The sequence below is a fragment of the Microtus ochrogaster genome, linkage group LG4 (genome assembly GCF_000317375.1).
Source record: "Microtus ochrogaster isolate Prairie Vole_2 linkage group LG4, MicOch1.0, whole genome shotgun sequence".
In the NCBI taxonomy this organism is placed as follows: domain Eukaryota; kingdom Metazoa; phylum Chordata; class Mammalia; order Rodentia; family Cricetidae; genus Microtus; species Microtus ochrogaster.
In genome coordinates, this window is record NC_022030.1 from 39,661,102 (window position 1) to 39,687,345 (window position 26,244).

The 26,244-nt window shown below is 35.2% G+C and overlaps 1 protein-coding gene across 4 annotated transcripts in view; it reads left to right on the plus strand.

Moving 5' to 3' along the window:
- Nucleotides 1–26,244, plus strand: part of Erbb4 (erb-b2 receptor tyrosine kinase 4) — a 1,055,173-nt gene that overhangs the window by 339,515 nt on the left and 689,414 nt on the right. For all 4 annotated transcript variants that reach the window (XM_026786414.1, XM_026786416.1, XM_026786413.1 and 1 more), the window contains exon 2: nt 22,824–22,975. In XM_026786414.1, the coding sequence (XP_026642215.1) occupies nt 22,824–22,975 (152 nt within the window). The remainder of the gene's footprint in view (nt 1–22,823; nt 22,976–26,244) is intronic.

A 26,244-nucleotide genomic window follows, 5' to 3' on the forward strand; every position in this document is an offset into this window, starting at 1 on the left:
GAGAGAGAGAGAGAGAGAGAGAGAGAGAGAGAGAGAGAGAGAGAGAGAGAGAGCGCTTTACTCTGCTTAATAAAGAGCTTAAGTATAATTCCTAGGAGGTATCCAAGTCGTACAAGGCTATGTTGTCTTGCATTAATGAAGGCTCTCGGTGTATCATCCCATGGTGGAATGTGGAAAAAGAGAAAGAGGAGTGAACTGCAAGTGTGAAAGAGAGAATGTGTATGGTGAACGCATCCTTAATCAGGGACATAAGTTCTGGATACCTAACCTGTTCCTCATTAAAGAGTTAATTCACTCATAAAGTCGGAGCCTTCATGATCTGGTGTTTTCTTAAAGGCTCCACCTCTCAACATTGCCAAGAGAGGAGCTGAGCTTTCAATCCCTGAACTTTTGGTAACATTTTCAAACCATAACACCCATCAGTAGTCTTGGGGTCTAAAAAAAATCAGTATTGAAGAATTATGCCCTATAGCAATCCTCTTCTAGTTATTGAATTGGGGAAAGCACACGTGTTTAATTTTCTAAGCAATAGGTTGCTCTTGTGTAATAAGCAATGATGCTTTAAAATACTTTTTACCTGTAACTAAACTCTTAAATGATGTTACTAGTTACCATTTTGAAATCTTTACTACTTTATTGGGATAGAATTCAAAATACCATCCCCCACTTTCTAAACCTTTGTTATGCTCTCCTTTATCTGGAGGCAATTTTCAGTGTTCCGTCTACCTTCAGATATTCAGTATATCTTAATTTTATTGCAATTCTTATAATAATATGCTATATATTTCAGAATATGATGAGATTTTAACCAATAGATTATATGAGAATAATAAAGAAGAGATAGAAAATGTGCACCTAACATTTGATTGTACGTTATTATCATATACTTAATGAAGGATATTAAGCCCCAGTTGCTGGAGACATGGCTCAGAAATTTGGAGCCCCTCGGCTTTCGCAGAGGATCTGGGTTCAGCTCCTGGTTTCAACTTCTATTTTACAGTTGTCTGGAATCCAGAACCCTTCTCTAACATCTACAGCGGAGTAAAGCCCAAGCAAAATCACTCAGATTTAGGGCTGTTTTTTTCCCACTCTTTCTCTCGCCCAGTATTATTTGATTAACATAAGATTGCATGTGTTTTATTTTGCACATAAAGAGAATAGATGTATGCTTTTGTGAAGAACTGATCATGTCGTCTTTCTTATTTGCCTGCATCATTGTAAGGAGACATTGGGCTCTTGTATGTCTTCACCCAGGTAGTGGGAGAGGCTGCTAAGAACACAAGTCCCTGGGTTTCTCTAAGACTCCCACTTTTAGTTGTGCCAGCTAAATGAAATATTCTCTCTAAAGTGTTCAGTAGAGAGCTGGGGATCATAAGAGTTCAATAAACATTATCTAATGTTATTACTTTCAAAGTCATATTGACTTATTTTCTTTATAAATAAAAAGTGTACATTAATATGTGTTTTCATTGCCTTGTTAAATTTTCATATGAAACAATGTGAGAAGACTTGTTTCATGAAACAAATTGTGCCACAATAATATACAGTAAAAATATGAAGGCTCTATGATGTTTATTGACATTTGTGTACATAAATTATGGTGAAAATAGCCATATGATAAATATGGTAGCTATATTGATTATTACACACTCTGTTTTCCTTTTTATAGAAGTTATTATATTTTGTCTCAGAGAGTGCCTGCTTATCTTATGTCACCATTGACCCTGAACCCTTCAAAGAATGACTTTTGTTGTTCTTAAGCTTTTAAGTTTGGAGGCTTTTGTTTCGTTGTCAGTCTGATATTGATTTTATTTATTTGTGATGATGTGTATTTTATTATTGGTTAATTCTGTTATTTGGCAGTTTCACTTACATGTACCGTGCATGTTGATTATCACCCCAACACCACATCTTACTCTCCTGTTTCTCCACTCATTCATTCTCAGGTTTGCGGCTTTCAGGTTTGTGGTCCTACTCGTAGTGAGAAGCATTTGCTTTCTCTTTTTGGGAGGACTTTTGGATAATGAAAGCCAGTGTGGGTATAAAATGTGTGAGAATCTGGAATTTTTGTCAAAATTATTTTTAGAATTTCCAAGATAAAATTTTAGAAAACAATTAAATGAAGCTGAGAATTTTACAAGGCTCTTGTCTGCTAATACATTTTGTGCAATGTTGTGAAACAAACATTGTCAATATTCAGTAGATTAAAACAATGATTTTATTGTCTACATTGTATCTGGGAATTGCCTTAGTTTTATCTGGCATGGTTCCACATAATGGAGCTCCCCTCCCTTTGAGTCTTTCATTCTTACTGGGACTTGGAAGGAGTTGGAGAAGAGTATTGAAATATGGGGACTTATAGAACATGAGATACCTCTGAAGATCTGTGCTGAAAGCTGCTGCTTCTGCTTCTGCTTCTGGGAACATTGCCCTGGGAAGATCATAGTATCCCAAGGAGAAACGGTTATTAGGTATGTAAAGAAGTGCACTCTATCTTTAATTAGAGACAGGAAGATGTGGTGAAAAGCATAGACCTTTGGTCGGTATGTGATAATCAGAAACAAAGCTATTCACACTTTTCATTAATAACAGTAATTAATAATTGCTAATATTAATAGTAATAAATAGTAATTAGTAAATAGTAATCCGTGCATTAATGTACAAGGGCAAGAAGAAGTCTAAATCTGAAGATAAGGAGAGGAAGAAATAAGCTGATCTATAGTTTATTTACTCTGTCCTACATGGCAGTGTGTGACTATAAAACTCTTAGGAGAAAGATAAAGATTACAAACAAATAGACAACAAATACCCACAGCAGCTTTTTTACTCCTATATTTTATTTGGTCTAAAATCCTTAAGAACCCAAGGTTCTTAATGTCAGTGCTAATGGTTTGAAATCTCCAAATATTTTGACGCTCTTTTCTTTTCTTTTCTTTTCTTTTCTTTTCTTTTCTTTCTCTCCCTCCCTCCCTCCCTCCCTTCCTCCCTCCCTCCCTCCTTACCTCCCTCCCTCTCTACCTCCTTCCCTCCCTTTCCTCCTTCCTCTCTCTTCTTCTTTTGCCAGTGGACATTCTAGGAAATCAGAACAAAAAGCAAAATGAAATTTGCCATGTTCAATACTTTTTTTTAAAGCAATCACTGGTAGCAAATGAAACTGCCAAGTGTAGTATATGTACTGTATTTTAAGATGTTCTAGAGTTAAAAAAAAAGTAATTTAAAAGCCTTTCTTATTTGAAGAAATGATAATTAGCAACCTACCTGATGATCAGAGAGGAGCGCAAATCACAAACCCCAATCACATAAGTGTCTGTCTTCTGTAGTTCTTACTGTGTGGGAGACTAGAGACATCTCCCAGTCTGCTCTATTTTCACAGTTGTGGAATGTGTTGAAACGTGTCATCTTGTATACTTTCTTTCACATCAGTATGTGTTTTTTTTTTCACACCAGATATTTCTTTTTCAACCAATAACTTGCTAAGTTTCTTGGATTCTGGAGATACATTTTTCTCAAGATTTGGACAATGGAGAATATTCATATCTGTTGAATTGATAAAATTATTATTATTAGAATGGCTTCTATGTAGATAGCCACACTATACAATATAGTGTATTCAGTGCAACACAGAGACTTTTAACAATAATTTGCTTTTAAAAATATTTTGTCCATCTGCTGGGACCTGACAGTCAGAAGTGAGCTCGTGGTGGAAATTGTAGTGCCCTCGAAGCGGAGAGTTTGAGAAAGCGATGTGAGAGAGGAAATGATACACTTCAGGATTGTAAATTGGATGAGGCTGAATTGGGAGCAGGGGACACTGCAGTGGAACACTGGGCAGATAGAGGAGATGTCATGTGACATATGCCCTGGTAAGCTTTTGCACACAAACTGAGAGTCACTGGTGACAGATTTTGTGTTCGAGATAATAAATATTCAAATTTGTGTTTTAAAGACAACGGTATGACAGTGCGTGGGATGGTTAAAATTAATTCTGTTTAGTCAGATGTTACAGCAATCTAGAAAAAATAATAGTGGTGTAGATTACGATAATGAGTGACAGTTGATTGCTAAGAACTAAAGACACGAAAGCTGTTAGGGATAGGAAATAACATTAGATTGAAGGATTTGCTTCTGGTATGGTGAGAAAGTTATGAGCAGAAAGTAATCCAGTCTCTGCTGGGAGAATCTGCCTATTCTTGGTGGAGACTCACCAAATGAGCAAACTCAAGAGAATTTACTCATTTTGAAATAAGAATAAGTTTTACTTTAAAATTGCTAGAATTGATTACTTGTCTCTGTGTCTGTCTGTTTTCTTGTAGATGAAGATGTGCAATGGGTATCATGATTTATGGGATTTGGAAAGCTTATAAATCATATACTCTCACCCCACATTTCTTCTTAGAACATTTTCAAATAAGCAAGATGTTCTGTTTTCATTTATTTTTAATATATGAATTATTGGTTGTATTGTAGGCCACATTTGATTGCTCTAACCTTTTACAAGGTGGATACTAGGCAAGCAAATATTTCTATTGGAGGGGGCTAAAGCTACAGCCAATATCACCATCATTATGTTTTAAAACCATGCATCATGAGCAACTCACTATGAAGGCTAAGCATGCATGAACAGACTTTAGTGGCCTAATCAAATAAAACTTATACTGAAGATTATCTCACAGGAATTTAATGATATGCATAATTGTTATTCTAGTGCATGATAATTAGGCAAGTACTTCTTGTAAATGATGATAATTGTGTGATTTTACCACAGCCAGATGAAGCACTAGCAGAAGACTCTGGCAAAATAATAGGTAAGTAAAGAGGTCAGAGGCAAGAAAGCAGGTTGTATTCCTCAGTACAGTGACTCTGTATCCGCGGATTGATTCCAATATGATCCCTCTTGAGGAAAGGAAAGCAGTTGGAGGATGGAGGAGAGAATTAAATTGCAGAAAGGAAGAAAATTAAAGTTAATATTTGTTGTGGGCTGAATTGTGTCCCTCTAAAATGGTATGTTGAAGCCTCTACCTTTGTGGACCTCAGAATGTGACTTCAGTTTAAAATTGGTTGTAAATGTTAATCAGTTGAGATAAGCTCTCATTGGAGGAGGAGAACTTCCCTCCAGTGTGATGATTCTATAGGAAGGCAGTCATCTGAATAAAGGAACAGAGAGATAGCATGTGAGGAAAGAAGGCGATAGTGGTTGATGCGTCTGTGTGCTAAGGGATTCCTAGAACACAGGCAAAGGATAGCTTGTGCTAACACCCAGTGTGGACAACATGATCATGGGAGCTCTAGGAGCTTAAAGCACCACTTGTAGGTTGAGCCTTCCGCGCAGGTTCCAGGGCAATCTGAGTACTTGATACGTGAGCAAATATTTGCTGCCTGCCTTCTGCTTGCTTAGCATTTCTTTTACTACTGAAGTTAAGCGTCACTGATGAGACCGACATGGCCCTTGCCCTGAAGGGGCATTGTTGTCTTTGTCTTCTATCTGGCTCATCTTTCTGGAAATTGTGTTGCACTGAACACCTGACACACTGTTTAAATGTTTTTATTTACATAGCTGTCTACTCTATAAAATGTGAAATCTTAATGACCAAGAATAATATTACATCTAAAATCAATGTTTACTAAGTGAAAATTAAAAGACTAAAATATTCATCTTTAGGACTAGAGATGAGGGATATTTATTTAATAGAGAAACAAAGATAATGGAATGATATGCTTGTTTGCATGCTAAAATGTGAACATTTAGGCATCTTTACAAACTAAGAAGGATGTGTTTAAAAACTCAATTTTATACACTAGAGTGATGTTATTTGCATTTTTACCTTCTTGTAAGCTGGCTAGCTCTCTCTTTTGCTATTGTAGCCTTTGCAGATTATCAAATTTCATATATTTTTCATTTTCATGTAAAACCTATAACAACTTTTAACTTTTTATGGACCTTTTTATTTTATGGATCTATAAATTCCAATACATTTTGTAAAGGAGCTCACATAATGAGAATGATAGCTTAAAAGTTATGTGCCAAAATGTGTACAATTTAAAGATGATAATTCAGGTAGTGATTAGAGATTTATGGACAGAAATGGCATGAGAAATAATTATGATAAAATACCTAATGATTGATATATCATTCATTTGAATTTAGCAAATCAGATTCAAATATAAAATAAAATAGTTTTACTCTTCTCTAACTCTTGCATTATCTGCCACTCCAGACATTCTACCCCATGCTTCATGTCCAATTCTATGCAAGGAGACAAGTATACTTTATCTCTTATGTTTCCTTTCCTGTACTAATAAGGAAAATGTTATTAGGCATATTCTCCAGTCTTAGCTTCAAACTGTATGGAAATTAAAAAAGAAAATAATAACTGTGTTATTTCCCTTTTGAATATTTGATTTGTATTAACTCCAAGAAACTTAATGATTAAGTAGTGTAGTAGTTATTCTCTGAATAAATCTATAATGTTATTTATAATTAATATAAATATGTAATAGATGTTTAACATGTTAATATATGCTATATATGTTTATGTATGTATACTTTTCTTTGTAGATGTTATTTCTTGACTCTGCTATTATTTAGTCTGTATTCACTGTGAAAGAAAAAAGTCATGATGTGCCTTGCCCACGTTGTTGTTTATATGCATATAGTTTTCATATTTAACACCACTATGTCATTGCTAAGTTTAGTATTCCTAAGTCAAAAGCATGTTGCCCTCTGGTGATCCATAGAGTAAAGAAATTAAACCTGAATTTACTGCATGAACTCTTTATTTAAAATGTATATTTCAACTTAAACTCTGTAAAATAACTAAGCAATCAATAACTCAGTGAGCATCTGTAATGAACAGTGTAGATTTCTGGTATTTTAATGGCTATTTGGAATAGTTATAAATAAAAATAGGGAAGGGAAAATATACTTTGCTTTATTTTCTATAATTAATACAGAAATAATGGAAGATTAATAAGATATCTACCTCCATAAAATTGGAAATATGAAGAAGCTTTATGTCACCATAGATGGAAAGCTGGCTCCCCCTTCCAGGGTTATCTGCGATCTCAGAATGACCAGAGTAACAAAGGAATGCTCTCTGGTGCTTTGCAAACTAACAGATTTTTTTTTTTTTTACTTTTGTGGAATTGATTTTATTTTGACAAGTCTTATATCCTGAGGGTGATTTTTAGTGTGCCCACACTGTATTCATTTAATTTTGCTTGAGAATCTGCTCCATTCACAAATGTTCAGAGAGAGATTTCTATAGTTATCTGCCATGGTAGAGACTAGTTTGTGTATTTTATTTTACCTGTATGTTGCAATTTTGGCCTTTATCATATGTGCTTTTGATTGAGATTATCTCCAGTTGACAGTCTTACTGTGTACTCCTGAGGGCTTCTACAGGTGATTCTGAAGATTGTTTAGAACCTCCAGTGGCTATACTGTGACCTTAAGTTTCTCTGAGTTAAATATCCACATGTATTATTGAGACATTTTAATCATTTCAGAATTACATTCTAATTCTTCTTTGAAAGTACACCAACAACAATAATAGGACTTTTCTGTATCAATGGCTTTCCTCTAGATAACCATTGTTCTAATCTCTGGGAAAGATTTATCCCATTTTAATCAATGCTGTCTTAAAAAGACAAATGCACTGGTTTTGAAAGACAGCTGAAGTGGAGATGAAAAGTGTGGCCCATCTGATGCCTTCATTTCCAAATCTACAGTGAAAATAAATTGAAGGATACGCACGGACTTTGCTGCACACACTGAATTGGTGTTTGTGCACTGTTAATTAAAAAACATTAAATAGAGTAAAGGCCTGCAGTAGTTAGGAGCCTTTCTGCAAGAGCCCCCTAGCAGTTCAGAGTTAAACAGTGTAGGCTAGAATGGTTTAAGCATTGCTGGCGTTGCTATGGAATTCCAGTGCTTAGAAGCCAACACAATGTTTTATGCAACTTAAGGTCCCCAGGCGACACTTGGCAAGCAAGTGTGCTGACTTTTCAAATGAGAAAGAAGAAATAGTACATATTTTCAATGAAGGAAACTTACTTAGCTAAGAATTGCTCTTCTACTAACTTAGCACCATATGCTGTGTGCCTTGTATCCTCAACAGTGTTTGGCCCCTAACTCACACCTTTGTCTATATACTTAATGTTGAAATACAAAACAGGGTGCTATCAGCAAAGGCAGAGACCAGAATAAAACCAGAATAAAACTACCCTTTTCTATGTACTTAATGTTGAAGTAGAAAACAGGGTGCTATCCACTGAAGACAGATCTTGAATGATCACAGGCACTTTTTAGTCTGGGATCATTCAAAACAGCATTTACGTGAACGTTCTTAAGGAACTCTGTATAAACAACTTTAGCTAACTGGAACATTGAGTAATTATTTCCTTGCCTCAGCTAAATACTTGGGTTTAAAGCAGAAGATTTTGGGGCTACAGCAAAATCAAGATATCAGGTGTATCGAAATCAGTATGAAACCAGATGCATCCATCAAACCTCTGTTATGAAAACAGAAAATAAAGCCAGCCCCTGGAGGAAGACATGGCAGTGTGAGCAGAATGCGTCATGCATGGTGTGAGGGGTGGGGAATGGTGAGCTGAGGTATGAAACAGAGACTGGGAACAAGTTCACTGAGTATAGGTTGAGTACTGGCAAATCAACTAGGATTTTCCAGAGCGGTGGTGAGAAAGGGTACCAGTTTTGAGCAATGAATGTGAATAATAATAATAATAATAATAATAATAATAATACAATGATAATAAGCCCATAAAGTTTAGAAAGGGAATGATGAGAAATATTAGAAAACACACAAAAAAAGTTACCCATGGCTGCTCCTTAGTGAAGGTCTATGGTTTTCACTACACTGGCAGCAAGCCATTGAGTGGAATAAGTAGCTCTATAGTAATCTTGAGTGGACCATTTCTTTTCTTTATTTTAAAAATTTATCTGTCTTATACAGATTTATATTATTGAAGGAAAGCTTGGTAGTCATATGTCAGAAAGATTTAATTATCATTTTTAAACACATAAATAAAAATAAATAAAAAACGTTATTGGTTTTGTTAAGGCAATTCTAAGATGACTTGAAAAATGTTTTGATACTGGAATAGAAATGATTTTTTAACAGGAAAATTATTTCCTGAAATTGATGAAAATTGTTATGAAAATACTAGTTGCTAAGGAATACTATAGCCTAACCATGAGGTAAATGGAGCTTCTCAGAGCTGAGGAGTGAATTGCAGGCAAGCAGTGTCTAGTCAAGAACTGACAGGAAATCCAATGCCCACCCCACCCAAACTATGAGTCAGGAGACATCATTTGAGGAAAACATCTTAAAAATATTCTACACTCTCTAAATTCAAATGATTATTTTTATTCTAATTGCATTTTATTTTTTTAGACTTAATGTATATGGACAGCAGAAATGTGTGTTTGTACTTATACCTGATTTAGGAAACTTTCTGGAAGTTTGTGCATATATTTAACTTTTTTTTCATTTATTTGTTTGTTATATATATAGTGTTCTGCCGGCATGTATGCCTGTGGGCCAGAAGAGGGCACCAGAACTTGTTAGAGAAGGTTGTGAGCCACCATGCAGTTGCTAGGAATTGAACTCAGAGCCTTTGGAAGAGCAGTCACTGCTCTTAACCTCTGAACCACCTTTCCAAACCCTTGTGCTTATATTTTAAAAGAGCCAAGCTTTTACACTTATAGAAATATAAAGACTATTCTCTAGCATTGTAAAGAGTCCTCTTTTTTTCATTTGAATAATTTGGTTTATGAATGTGAGCTATCTCTCAACTATTAAATAATTAAAATTAAAGAAATATTTTATAATTGAAGCTAAAAAAATACCTGGATTTCAGATATAGCAGGATTAGGGCTATGGTCTACTTGATACATTTTTCTGCTGCTTTGATTATTGTGACTATTGGACTTGCCCAAATCATGCAACTTACAGAGTTGGCTGACTGCCTAAAAACTTTGGTGTTGTTTTTGTTGGTACTTTTGTAGTGTATTGTATTTTAGTGAAATATTTTATGACTTAGCCATATCTTTAGCCTCTAAGTCTATACTTTGTGCATGTTGTATGTGCATGCATACGTTTGTCTGTATGTATATATTTTCTGAGAATGAGAGAAAGGTACATGGTGAAAATGTTTATGTGATCTACTAAGCCAGAAGTGATAGAAATTATACAGTAAAGCTACGTACATAGCTTCTCACTTGGGGAGAAAACCAGGTACACATGCAAAAGGTGAAAAGGAAAACTAAGGAGATTTATGGAAATTTAAATTTAGTAGATTTTTCCTGAAAGACAGGAGTTCTATAGCACTGAAATAATAAAATATCCTAATTCTGTTATGGAATTTCAAAGTAAGTCCACGAATGAATGATTTTTTCAAAGAGAAATGGTGGGTTTGTGGCTGAGTTCAAGGACAAAAAGCAATTGAAATATCTTTTGAATATTTTTGAAACTTATTTTTGATTTTTTTAAATTTATGATTCAATGGATGGTAGAGCAAGATCTTTTTATAGATAATCTTCACCACTGTGCCATTGGCCATTTGATCCAATAGAACTTCTCCATCAGTAATGACGAACAGGTGCTGCTTAATGTGACTGATGAAGTGCAGAAGCATCTGTAGGCAAATTGGGATGAAGCATGATTTTTGAGATTTCAAGCTTAAGATAAATAGTATTGATTGTTGAACAATCACTGTCATGCATCTGAATAAATGCTTTGAAAAATCACCTCAGTTTTCCCAGTGTCAACTGTCTCAACTGCCTTTTTGATTCCTGATTTGCTTCTAGTTAATGTTCTTAAATCAAATTAAAACCTGTTTAATTGGAGTTTGAAGAACTATAATAGCCAGGTGAGGAACATTGCATTCACTTCTAGTTTTTATGGCTGTAGGAAAATATCACCAGTCTGTTTTTATTCATCTCAATCCTTATATTCTTTTCCCATATGTCATGAGTAAGAATAAGAAGGCACAGCTATCTAGCATTTATGGCAGCATTTAACACCTCATTTCTAAATCATGAAAAAAATTAAAAACATCTCTTTGAGATTCTTTTGCAAGGTGCTCTAAGTTTGAATTACATGCAATTAATCTAATCATGTTAGCTTTCAGAACCGTCTCTTAGGTAATTCAGAATCGAAGATATTAATATGAGTCTTGTGAATAATGGATCTTAAAATGTTATTATCTATATAATACTTGTAAGAGTTTAGTATCTTAATCCTTTGATATTAAACTATCCTGCAATTATTCAGTGCAGTGTTGGATATATTTAAGTGAGCATGATTTTGGCATTCTGAATTTACAAAGTGTTTAAATTTTAAGCTCATTGTTTTTACTACAAAAGATTTTTTGCAAAATGTACTTCATGAGATCTTTGGGGCACATTGGAATATGGGACATTAAAAATGACTTAAAATTAAAATTACATTAAAATATTGAGTATTGTAATATATAGTATGAACTTTTGTTAAAATACCTCAAATAACCAACTAAAACCCCTGTCTTCTAAACATCTATATTTAACTCCCTTTAACTAAGACTCAGAAAAGAAGGCCTTTGTGAAGATCCCTTTTTTTTAATTGCAGAAATCGACTCTGATTTTCTAAGTGTTCTCGATCACACCTGCCATCTAAGGCTCTAGTTTTCTTGCTGAGTATAGAGCACTGGTCTTGGGACTTCTTTCCAAATTACTGGGCCATGTCATGAGTGCATTGAAATGTGGGGCAGTTGCCATAATAAAAAGTTTCTTTTCTATCGATGACTAGCTATGTTTACTATATGCTTACTATAAACATGATTTGAATTTTTCTAAGTGTAATTATGACATTGGAAATATTATTTGAATTGGAGGTGAAGCAAGATTTTAGATAGAATCTAAAATTGCATAATCATATACTCGTCTATTCAATGTTTATTGATATTCCTTAGATGGTTCAAGTTCTTCCAAGTGCTAAATATAGTTAGGAACAAAATAGAGACCTTGACCTCAAGAGACCAAATGTGACTGAAGATATAACCAGCAGGTGCTCTCAGTGATAAGTGTGTAATATTATAGAGCAATTTCACTCATAGTTGCACATGCAGAGCATTTCTGGTTTGTCTTTGATCAACATGGCAAACTCATGAATCAATAATAGGCACTTAGAAAGAAATCCTTACAGCAATGCTGGAATACATGACATTTGGTGTTGAAGCATGATCTTAACATGTATATGAACTATAAGGGATGGCATGAGAAGAGACGCATGGTTTCAGATGGGTTCAAGGCTTAGAGTGTCCAGAGATGGGCAATCTAGTTTTAAGTTTTTATTATTGTTGTTTTGTGTGATTATTAGTTTCTGTCTCTGTGTGTATTTTGATAGTGATGGTGTGTGTGCTTGTATGTGTGTGAATTGGGTGGAGTTAACAGACTGTCAGGTACATTGGTGGGCTTATATTGTGTGATTTAGGTTATTGGTTGAGAGAAAGAGAGAGAGGCAGAGAGAGACAGAGAGAGAGAGAGAGAGAAAGATGGAAGGAAGAAGGAAAGAACAAGGAGATTGGTTAGTGGAGCTTTATACATGTAGTTATTTGAGGTACTGCCTGGCCTTGAATACCTGGCATTAACACTTCCTTCTCAACCACCTAAAGTAGCTGGGGCTATAGACAAACACATTTATGTCCAGATTCACTTACATAGTTAAAAATCATTTTAAAAAACAATTATAATTCGCTGTATTAAAGGGTTGGCTTATTAGTAACAATAGAAATGATACAACAAAACTTGTGTGTTAAAAACAAACATGTTAAAAAACAAACTCTATAGTTTGTATTTTGATGCATGTTCTAATCATGTGACAAAAACAATTACAATTGGCTGTATTAAAGGGTTGGCTTATTAGTAACAATAGAAATGATACAACCAAACTTGTGTGTTAAAAACAAACACATTAAAAAACAAACTCATTTAGTTTGTATTTTGATGCACGTTCTAATCAAGTGACAAACACACCTGAAACAATGGACATTTACAAGAATTCAAGAGAATATTGATTCTATACAACCTGTGTCAGAACTGTCAGTGTAAATCCAAGTCACACAAGAAGAAGTGCACATTTGTATAATTTATCAAAAAGTCCATATTATTTTTGTGCCATGAAATATGTATTCATGAGAAACACAGTGAGTCATGTTCAGGCAAGATTTGCTTGCTTTTGAATATTGATCGCCTTTCTGCTGTGACAATATTAAAAATAGCAGCATATGATTTCCATTCCCTCTTGTCTATGAGGGTGAGCAGAAAGGGGGTTACTTTAAAACTTTTATTTACCTTCAAGAAAGTGTATTCTGTATATGTGAACTTTCATCAATGATAAATGCATATATAATTGCTTTCACATGGATAATTGTAGTTCACAGGCTTTTTTCAAGGATTTTTATCAAAATAGAAAAACAATACAAGTACTAATTTATTCTAAACTTACAATTTTAGTCTTTCCTTGTTACTTCCCATACGTTATATAAATAAAATAAATAATAATTCTATTTAAATTAAGTCAGATGCTGAGGGACCCTAGTAAGATCAGTGGATATGGAATGTGTGTGGAAGGTTCTTGAAAACTGTAGTGTGTGTGTGTGTGTGTGTGTGTGTGTGTGTGTGTGCGCGCGCGTGTGTCTGTGTGTGTGTTTGTATGATTTTATGTGGTGCACATGAAGGCCAGAATTTGTTACTAGGCATCTTCCTCAATCCTTCTTCACTTCCTTTTGAAGACAAGATCTTACTGAGCCTGAGAAGTCATTGTTTGATTCTGCTGGGCAGGTGAGTCAGTGCCCTCCGGGGTTCCATGGTCACTGCCTTCCTAGCCCCGTGATTACATGCGTGTGCTGCTGCTGCACCAGCTCTTCATGGCTGTCACACATTCAGACTCGTGTCTTCAAACTTGTGGAACAGGTTGATCATTTCTCTAGCCCATGACATCCATATTTACTTGTAAATGTAAAAGTCGCTTCTAAAATCAGACAGGTCTCATCATAGAAATTGTCTCACATCTGTTTTCTTGCATGTGTCATATTGAATAATTTCATTAAAAAGCTGGATTTCTAATATTCTGTCTCTTACAGTTTTGCCATTTATTGCTACATTATTAAAAATAAACCATATAGTGGTACGTCAATTTTTTTTTTTACTTCAGGCTTCAGTGGAACTTCTCTTAGGAAGAAATGAAACCAGGGTTCACATAGTATGTGCTGCCCATTTGCCAGTCCCTAGTGCCATGGAGCAAGAACACAATTTGCTTATAATGAAAACTATATAGTTTATTTGTGGTATTATGCATATCTATGATTAGATCTGTAAAGAGGAACGTTAAGAAGTCTAAAGCAAAATTAAAGTGTGTATGACTGTCCATACCAACATACTTCACTAGGAGCTGTGTGCACGGCCAGTCTCAAACACAGTGGCTTAGAGGGGTACATCTAAGTCATCATGTTTTTATCCATACATTATTGTTTTCTTTTCAATTGTAGTTGTGTGGAGTAAACTTGGGTCTCAGACATGATTAGTGAATACTATAGATAGCTAAAACAATATTTCCTTATCTTTATTGCAAGTGAGTAAAGAAAATTAGCAGAGATACACAAGACCTGGCAAAGTATACATAATTATTGCAATGCATTCATATTTTTTCATAATTTCATACCTGAGCAATGTCTCACCTCATTTCTACCCTTACCTCTCCCTGTCACCAACTTCTCTTATGTCTTCCCTCCCTATCTCAAGGTCATGTTCTCTTTTTTTTTAATTGTCAATACACACAAGTGTGTGTTTAGAAATGACTGCTTGCTATCTCAGACTAGATTTCACATGTAAATGTTCTGAAGATACAGTAAAAGTTATAGGGCAAAATATCATTTAGTTCACCCTTCCTATTCCCAATTCACTTTGTTACCAGTCTTTTCTATTGATTTGAAGAATCGTTACTCACCCAACATTATATTACAATGAATAGCATGCTTGGATGCGTGACTGGAACTTTGAGGAGGCTAAGATGTATTTAGAATTAGGCATCTTCATCCTCAGCAAACACATGGATCCAAGACAGAATGGGTATAAATGAGCAGGTTGTATTTATGTATGTGTATATGGTTTGTATATATGAATGTATATGTGTATGTATATATATATGTGTGTGTGTGTGTGTGTGTGTGTGCAGATAGGTTGTAAACACAAATATAGCAAGTATACATATATGTATATCAATAAAAAAGGGTATGAACTTGAAAAAAAGAGTAAGGAGTGATAAATGGGAGAGTTTGAGAGAGGAAGGTAAAAGGGTAAATATTGTAAATGAGTTATAATCTCAAATGATAAAAGAAATGCTTTTTAAGTAGCATGTTCCCTATTGCTGTTTTTCAAGTTTCTCATCACTATTCAGCCTGACTATCTCTAGAATCTGTCTACAAGTTTCTACCTAAGTGAGCATTTGCTAATGCAAGGAATGTAGAGGCAATTTTACCTGAGACTAGTGCAGACAGCATGGTTCAGTGTATTTTTAATGTATGTCATTATTGATGCTTAAGAAAGCATCTTGGTATGTGAGCATAGCAACATATTAGAATCATTAAATTTATAGTTCTTTCATTTATTTCTAACAGAAAAAAAAAAACTTTCAGGCTGCCGCTTTAATTACAGCGGATGGCAAAGGTCTGCAGTGAAAAGGCAGCACAAACGGGCTAGATTTTATTACACACAGGGGGATGGTTGAAGGCATGATAATCTAGGGAAGAAAGATGTTTGCTAATGTTTACATACTTAGCTCCCACTGGCACGCCACCAGCTTGGAGACTTGCTCTGTCCCTCTGATTCTGAGAAAGTGCATCCAGATTCGCAGCAAGACTTCAAGGAGCACCAGATGATGGGGCAGATGGCAGATGACTAATTTGGCAAGCCTTGATGAGTGGAAATTGTTTGCTTTAATTGCTTGTCAAGTCCAGTACCAACATTAAAGTTAAGGGCCCAGCACTTGCATAAAAAAACAAAATACAGCAATGCTAATTAGGACTGTAGCTTAGGGGAGAGAGGCCATAAGAGAAAGATTAAGAGTAAATTCCAACAAAATAGTGGCAAATTAATATTATTTAAGTCAAATATAGGAGACAAATATGATTTCAAATTATTCACTCATATCTATTATATTTTTCTATCTTTGAAATGGAAATTTTGTAGAATATAAATTAAGGAATGTGAAGAAAGACTATCAACGATCATTAATGAAAGTCCATTTTGCCATTTTATTAATAGTTGCTTCATACACTGAATTTAAATTTATCAATAATTCATTAAACTTCATAAAGCTAAAGTGTGAAATATAAAATAGCAAGTAGACATATTAGTAAGATCAAAATTTGTGTTGAAAAAACTAGGTTTGGAAAGAATAGTTCAGAAGCATCATGGAGAGTTTGGAGAGCTAGCACAGAGATTAAGAACACTTGAGGCTGTTCCAGAAGACCAGATTCCAGCACCCACCTCTGGCAGATCAGCCTGTAGCTCCATCTTCTGGTCTCACAGGATACCTGCATATATGGGGCATACACATGCACACAAAAATACACACAAATACACACATAAATATTTAAAATAACCTAGTGCATAGCTGAGATAATAAACGAAACCAACTGTGTGTGTATGTTGTGTGTGTGTGTGTAATTTTTGTGATAGTCTTTCAATGTGAAATAATAGTTGAAAGGAGAAAGCTTTTCTGTAAGGGTGATGTTAGTATGAAGACAATATTAATAATCCATAAAACCATGTTGAGAAACTCTCATTATATATTAAGTGAGATTTGAGGCCAACAATTTTATATTAATATTGGAACAATAGAAATCATATGAATGATTTTGTTAGACAAGACTTAAAATTACCACAAGTTTTTGGTTTCTGATTTTTTTAACTGAGTGGTGATTATGTTGGATCCAATTGTGAAGCTAGAGAAACCTGTGTCCAATAGTATAGCTACACTTGTAATTGAATCAAAATTAAATAAAATAATTGGCAATTGCATTGGGCCTCATATTGATCTTGACACCTGCAGTTACATTTGAATGATACCCTGGGGAGTTCAGGTAAATTTAGGATTTCTGAAGCTTAAACTGCTGTAAATTTGTCATTCAAAGACTTTCTAACAGTGTTTTTCAAAGAGGTTGGGTGTTGTTAAAGTTGTTTGGGCTGTTGAAGAAGATTTTTCAATTCAGGTTTGATAAACAGCTTTGTGAAATCAATGAAACTTGATGGCTTAAGCATTGTCTTGTATGCATTGCCTGATTGTAAAATCGATTGACAAATGAAAGTTGTGAGGCATTCGATGAGAGCTTCATGAGGAGAACCACAAGTGATTTTTATGCTTCCATCCAAACTAATTCCTTAAAAACCAAGTCTGCCTCTCAAGATAAAAGCTATGCTTGATATACCACTGATTCTTCTCAGTTCAGATTAAAGCTAAATATAAAGAAATTCATTACTGCGACAAAATTATTTCCTTAATTGAACAGCGTATAATAAAAAACGCTTCAAGATTAAAAGTGTTTGGAATAAAATATTGTGATAAATATGACTTTTGTTTATTGGAATTAGTAATTTGGCATTTAAGTAAAGTATATACACAATACAGGTTATCTTTATGGAGTTATTAAAACTTAAGTAGTAGCATTTTAAGTTATTTTTATGGTTTTATTAAGATCAGCTAAATGAGTATTATTTGAAGATGTCTTCATTTTAAAAATATTTGTTAGTTATATTTGTGAGTATTTTGCATGAATTCATGTAAAGTGCACCATATTTGTGAAGGTGCCCATGGATTCCAGAAGGGTGTGTTCTGGAACTGGAGTTACAGCTAATTTGAATATTTAATCTCTTGAGAACATTTTAATGTTTACATTACATTGTCTAATGTTAAACAATGAGTTTAACATTACGCTGGATAGTTCGATGTCAATTTGACACAAGCTGTAGTGTCATCTGAGAGGCAGGAACTTCAGTTAAGAAAATGCCTCCACAAGGATTGACTATAGGCCAGTCTGGAGGGCATTTTGTAGTCATTGTAGGTGGGGCCACAGCTGGACTGTGGTTCTGAGTTCTACAAAATATCAGGCCAGGCAAGCAATGAGGAGTCAGCACGTAAGAGACATCCCTTCATGGTCTCTGCATCAGCTCCTGCTACCAGGTTTCTGAGCTGTTTAAGTTTCTGTTCTGACTTCCTTCAGTGATGAGCTGTGATGTTGACAGGCAAGCCAAATAAACTCTTTATTTCCCAACTTCTTTTTGGTCACGGTGTTTTCTCATAGCAATAGTAAAACTAAATAAGCCATGAACTTAAAACTATCTAAATTCAATGCCTTCTTCATGCTATGCATTTCTTTATAATTGAAAAAGCAAGCATGCAACAATATTTGAATATTTCAATTAGAATATCAAACGTGAATACCCTATATGTGCTTAGTCTTTCAGACCAAAGGTCAGAATGCACTAAATATTTAGGAACCCTCTTCATTTAGATAGTAACACACTGATTTAAATAAAAGTTTAGCATCATTGGGACTTAAAATAACTAAAATTGACATTTCATAAACTTATATAATATTTTTCACAGATATTTTATTTTTATAGAAAGTGTTTTAATTTTCATGGAGCAATAAAATAGAGATCATGGACTAAAGGTTTTCTTAATGAACTTCTAATGTATAATGCAAAGTAAAAGCCTAGTTTTTATCTTGATCAATAATGGATTTCTATGTGAATAAATTGTGGTCACTATTCTGCTTGTATTGAATATTATTTATTAACAGAATTCATCTTGTTCTACAGCTTGTTAGTTTACAAAGAGGAGATGTTCTACATACCAAATTGATTCATTTTGTGTGGACTGTATCTCCTATAATAGCCAGACAGAGTAGTTGAAATTATTTATGACACAGACCATATAACTTAAGTTTTAATCCTCCTTTATGGATAGTATTTTAGCTTGTGAGCCAATATAACTGTTATATTGTTGTTAGTGAAAATTTAAGAATACAAGTCATAGTTGTTACAAATCCTACCTCCTGTACCTAATTTCTCAACCATCTTTGGGATTGGTCCTTCCTTTAAAGTCCAGATCATGGCTTAATATATAGCTCTCTAGGCTGGAGAAATGGTTTAGTTATAGTCCTTGTCCTTTCTATAGAGGAGCCAAGTTCAGTTCCATCACCTTTCAAGGACAGCTCATGCCAATTATCACTCCATTTCTAGGATATCCAACACTTCTTTAGACGTCCTCAGCAGTATGCACATGTGCATGCGCGAGCACACACACACACACACACACACACACACACACACACACTGGCAACCTCTCTTAAATAAAAAAGATCTTAATATGCGGCAAGAGAGTAAGCAGAGATTACACTTTAGTTTCCTGACTACCCAGACCCGAATTTGAATAATCACACAGAAACTATATTAATTACAACACTGTTAGGCTGCTGGCTCAGGTGTATTATTAGCTAATTCTTATATCTTAAATTAATGCATTTCTATTAATCTATGTATCACCACAAGGCTGTGGCTTACTGGTTATGTTCTAGCATCTTTCTCCTTTGGCAGTTTCATGGTATCTCCTGGATTCCATCTGCTTTGTTAATAACCAAAGGCAATAAAACATATTCATAGAATAGAGAGGAAAATATCCCTACATCACAAGAGTTCGGTGCATAATAAGCAAATTGCTGAGAGCAATTGATTGAGTGCACACTCCTAAACGGGATGTCTTTATCAGCCTTACTCCACTGCTATCACCAAGGTTTAGAGGACACAGTGGAGAAGAGCAAAAGAATATATGAGCTGAATAATAGGCCAGAGTGTGATGAAATAAAAACTGCTTGGCTTGAAACAACTGTCATATTCATAAACTCATAGTAAATGGGGTTGCTAACACAAGGTCAAGATAACCAACATAGAATAGCCAACAGGGATGGGGACATACCCTCCAGAACCACTCTTTACCGTGGAGCTACTGGAAGTTAATCCTTTTAGGAGAAAAAGAGTCATTCTTTTATTGAATGTATCCCCACTTGTATGTTTCCAAGGCTGTGGTGAATTACCCAGTACCCATGGCACTACCATGAAGACCAGCAAAAAGAGGTAGTGCAGTTGGGGTTGGGTCTTATTAGGGGCTATGTAAGGGAAATTGAAGATGGGAAATGTGGTGTGGATATGATACTATTATATATTACATAGTATTTATTAATGAAATCATCAGTAATAAAAATATCATTAGATTTAACCCTCTTGCATTTCTTGAATCTGACCTGAAGATAATTTGAAGTAATCTGGCAAAACTGGTTCAATCCACATTGAAAGTAAAGTTCTGAGAACATGATCCACAGCATGTCAAAACATAGACTCTGTGGCTATTCTTACTTTCAAAGAAAAGAGTGTAGTGTAATCTTTGCTTTTAGTGTATAAATTTCCATATTAAAACTCCTTACTCTATTACCATACAGAAAGAAAAAGATGGTTTTATATGTACATGCTATTATTTTAAGCCTGACATAGTGTCTTTCTTGGAAGACTAAGTTATATTTGTTGAAGGTTTGAGACATGCCTAGATAACAGGGAGTTTCATATTGCCTATGCTGTAAACTCTATCTAAAAATAAGTGATTTCAGGGAGAAATAATCAATATTGTGACAAAGTATCACAGAGTAGGGAACTTACTTTAGTAGCATTAACCTTCTCCCATATCTACAGGACAGAAATCTAAACAATGGGCATCCCCAGGTTCATATACCTGTTGAGATTCAGTCAGCATCTTCCCTTGCTACTAATCATGACTGTCAGTCCATAACATCCTTTATATTTTAGGTGCTTCATTCCAGCTTTGCCTTTATGATCACAGGGCTGCCTTCCTAGGTAGCTGCACTGCAAGGTGCTTTCTCCTTTGCCTGTGTGAATGTGTGCATGTGTAGTATATGCACATACGTGTGTAGGTGTGCTCAGTCATACAAGGACAGGTGGAGGCCAGAGGCTGATGCCACCATGTCTGTATTAGCCACTTTCCCACTATTTATTTATTTGTCTGTTTGTTTGTTCATTCATTTATTCTAAGACCAAATCTCTCACTGAACGTTGAGTTCTTGTCATTTAGATAGACTGTTTGCCCCGTAAACTCAGTGATATACTTGTCTCTACCCTGTTCAATCTCCAGTGTCAGGGATAAAGGGGAGCATAATTATACCTGGTTATTTGTTTGTTTGTTTTGTTTTTACCTGATTCTGGAAGTGTTAATTCAGATCTTGATTCTTGAGCAACAAACACTACTCAGTGACTTGTCTCCACAGCCCAGGGTCTATCTCTTGAATGTGCGTAGAACACATTGCACCAGGACTACCTACCGTCGCCTTAATGTGACACCATTTCTAAGAAATACCTGAGATCAGCTCATAGAGAGGAAAATTTGCAGTAGTTATGGTTTCTGAGGTTCTAGTTTATGGTTTTGGGTGCCTGTGGTGAGTCATTGCAACATATTATTCTTGAATTGGATAGGAACATCTCTCTATAGGTTGTGTCTACTAATTTGAAGTTTCCACAACTTCTCAGTAGTGCTGTGGATTAGATCTATAATAATCTTCATTTTTTTACATTAAAATTTTGTCAGTTTTGGTATAATTACTAGGAAAACAGTTAGTCTTAATGTTAAGACTATTCCCTCAAGACTTTTTTCTCCTATCTACCCTGAAAATAACACCAGGCATAGTTACTTGTCATTTCTATATACAGGACATACAATTGTATATCTGACCTTTATCCCAATCTCTGCCACCAACATCTTTGAAGTTATTTGTGCTTTATTTTGGATATACTAATTAACTTACTTAAAAATGATACATTAAAATACAGTTTTTCATTACTCATTAATATTGTAATTTACATTCCAATGTTTTAGCATAAGGAAAACTGACCAGTATATTAAATGTTAAGGACTGTATACATACCTATTTGTGTGTTGTGAAAATAACATTAAAATCTGAGGGTGAAAGGCAAAATAGATAACACTACATACAAAAAACAGACATGTATGTGTGTACATTGATGGGCTGACATACAAACCAAAACAAGGTTCCATCAATCAAGTATGCATGACTAATATACGTACAAGCAGAACATTATGCTTTTGAACACACAAGAATATGCATGTGGATAACTTGGTTAAGGTCAGCATTTTATTACATATTTTCTTTGTAGTATATTTATGAAACATTTCAAATCAAATTGCTTAACACATTTTAAAGATTGGTATTATTGAGGTTGGTCTTCATGTGCATATTTATATCACTAAGATAATTTACTAGAACAACTTATTGTACAGTAGATAGTAAATAATTTTTTAAATATTGTTATTCTCATATTTCAGTTTTATTTATGTGTAGACAATTACTTTATCAGAAATTTGGGTAGAGTATAAATCTTAAAGAGAAGCATATATAGATGAAATTAAGTCTTTTGCCCTGAGAGCTTTTGTATAAGCATAGCAAATGTGATTATTTCAAGTATCCTCTAAAATTTAGTTAAAGAATTCCATGGAAGCCACTCTTTCTTACAAAAGTAAAGCTAATTTCTCTCTGGAGGGGTGGTAGTCTATGACCCTTGATCATGCATTGAATATTTTGAGTTGAGATAAACTATTCAGTAGTGCACTTTTTGTAAGATATTATCTTTGTTCATGTCACATACAGGTTATATAACTTTAGGTGCATCTTTGTCTTTTCAGTGTGCGCAGGAACAGAGAATAAACTGAGCTCTCTCTCTGACCTGGAACAGCAGTACCGAGCCTTGCGCAAATACTATGAAAACTGTGAGGTAGTCATGGGCAACCTGGAGATCACCAGCATCGAGCACAACCGGGACCTCTCCTTCCTGCGGGTATCGCTATTTCTTTTTCTACTATTCTTTTCTAGTGGGCATGATGTCATAATGTGCAAAGCGAGCTTTTCTAGATTAGACCTGGTAGCTCTACCCTTCTGCCAGGCAGAGTCTGTGACTGTAGGCAGAAGATAAGCAACAGGGAGGCACCTGCAGGAAAAGGGTAGGAATAGCCATGCCAAAGTGACTGACGACCCACGGAGATAGGTGCTGTCACGTTAGATTGATAAAAAGATCCTGTCATGGTAGAGTGCAGGACACACTGCAAGTCCCTCTTTTCCTGACAGGATGAGGACTAAGAGAGTCAGAGGACTAATCAGATAAGGATGGGTGGCTTCAACTTCATCTCTTCTCTGCCTCGCTTCTGTCACTCGGAAAGAAGATGATGCAGAGAGCAATAGTGTCGCTCCTCCTAATTCAGGTCAATGCCATTTCTTTTGAAACTGTAAACAATCTAAAGTAAACTCAGAAGAAATTGCAAATAGATGATACATCTATGCATTACCTGTGAAAATTACATAGCAAACGTGACTATCTTTCTAGAAAGATAGGGCCTTAGAAGACTCAATTCTGAGTTCTTAGCTCTTGTTTCTAAAATGCAGTGTACAGAAGCTATCCTAGGCCACACGTGACAAACTGAATGATGCTGAAGCAGAGGAAAACTAAAGGAGAAAGCAAAAACAGGGGAAATAGAAAATGATAGTCCATCAGATCCCAACAGTGTGAGAGAGGTTGGGAATGCCCTGTAATCACTGTGTGAAAGTCTTCTTTGATTTGCCATATCGCTAGATATCATTGAAAATAAAAAGTGTGTGTTTGTGCACATATGCAGCTATACATACCTATTCATTTTTTAAAAATAATGCAATGTGGAAATATTTATAATTGTGTAACCCTTATAATCTTATAATGCAATTATTGACCAATGATAGCATTCTTTTGAATTTTAATCTCTAGATTATGAAAGTTATATATACATGTTTGAGCAACATCCTTTAAACAATGGGTCTAAATTTCTTAGGAAACATGTTGAACTTAATTTATGAATGTTTTTGGGAAAAGTAAAATAAACCAGGCCGAGATTTCTATGCAGAATTAAAAATGGTTTCTTACTGGTTCCTAAATAGTCTCTGTAAATTCTTATGAATTTTGTGCTAACCCATACACATCTGTAAGTTCATGTTTTATTAAAAGTAATTTTAATAATTTTCTTTTTACTTGTTAATATATTTTGTTCATGTATCTTTTGTTGCTTTATAATACAATCATTCTTAAATGTGACATATATTTATTGTTTAAAAATAATCTTAGTTCATCTACAATAGCAACTAATGCTTCTTGACTTCAACTTTGTAGACACTGAGAACACACATCTAAATAAATCACATATGACTCCTACCTACAGCAAACAGTGCAGTGGAGATGAAGAAAAAGAATGAGGGTAAAATAAAATATTGCATTGGAACTCTACTAAGTCTAATGAGGAAATTATTTAGGTTATGTCAGCATTCAAGTGACATTTGATTAGATGAAAGTGTCAATGACATTAAAAAGAGGAAAAATCAACCAGTAGGCCAAAGGTAGAAGATTCCAGAGTCTCATTTTTTGTTCTCTTGATGAGAAAAGAGTAGTGACTATGAGGGGGGGGGAGGAAGAAGGAAGTGAGGAGGAAGGGCTATAGAAAAAGAGAGAGAAAGAGAGAGAGAGAGAGAGAACAAGAGGGGGGAGAAAGGGAGAGTTAATACTAGGTTACTAAGTGACATGCTATTTAAAATTTTATTCTGGCATATTCTAAAAGCCTTCTTCTAATTTGGAGTTTTATTTATTCTTGAAATCACCTTCTGGCTGATCTGCCCTTACAGTAACTTTCTCATCATGTAACTGGCCAGTAATAACACATTAGAAACAGAACCCAAGCAATAAAGAACTTCTTTCTTTACGTCATGCTACCCTTTCCTCTAAGTTGTGAATTGTGAAGGCAATTGTGTGTTGTAATGTTATGCTAGTCGTTGTCTTGCTTCACATGGCCCTTAGATGTGCTTGTGTGATCATGATTTATAGAGCAAATTTTCAAAGATGTTCTCAATTTCCCTTTTGCAAGAATAGCTTAAGTCTATCATGCATATGGAGAGGGAGGCTTAATGGGTACCAATTTCTTTCTGGATCCATTCCTGTCTTTAGGAGCTATAGAAATTATTTTGTTTTTGGAGAAATATCCTACTTTTATTTTCATGCGGTCATATTCTGACATGTTGTTTTTTTCTTTCTGAAAGCACTACCCGTTCTGTGACTTGTATTACCCACAGGCCATATCAAACTTATTTCATAACTGAGCAGTCAGTATTTAGAAAAGTACCTAACGTGAACTAGGTGATTTATTCACTACAGAATCAATGGGTGTCCTTCTGTGTAGCATATTTGTGTGTATATGTTTTTGTGTGTCGCACATGTGCAGGTGTGTATGGATGAACACATATACATATGCCCATGCAGAAGCCAGAGGCTGACACCAGATGTCTTACCTAATTTCTTCTTGACAATGTTTCCTTGAGAGTGTGTCTCTCAGTGAACCTGGAACTCACCAATTTGGCCCTATGACACACCAAAGATTGTTCTTTCCCAGGCTTCTCACTGCCAGCATTACACTTCGTTATACTCTACTCGGCATTTAGTGGGTACTCAAGATCAAACGGGATCTCATCCTTGCCCAGCAAGATGGACTGAACCTCTCCCTCTCCCCACTAAGTAAATATTGATCTGTTATAGAGCTTTCTTTAATGGCAAAATGTTCTCTAAACAGAATGAAAGTCTCTCTTGATAGTCTCATGATTTCAGTGCCAACATATCCACAATGCCACTCATGTGAGGAAAAAACACAGGGTGTGTCAATTAGAAACCTGACCTAGAAATATTTGGTATTATAACCAAGAGCACTCGGGTTCCTTGTCCCCTTAGGAACCTGAACATAGCCATCCTTATCTTGTGGTTTGAATGCCAGAGAGAAATGTACACCCAGTAGATTTGAGCCAGCACTCTGAAACAGATGCACAGAACAGAGAGAGTACTTTCCCAAAATATTAACATGAGACTCAGACTAGTTGCCCACTCCCACCTCTCTCTCTCTCTCGCTCTCTCTCTCTCTCTCTCTCTCTCTCTCTCTCTCTCTCTCTCACAGGGTTTCCTGAAAGCCGCTCTTGTAGACCAGACTGATCTTGAACTCACAGAGATATGCCTGTGTTTGACTAGCAATTGCTGGGATTAAAGGCACG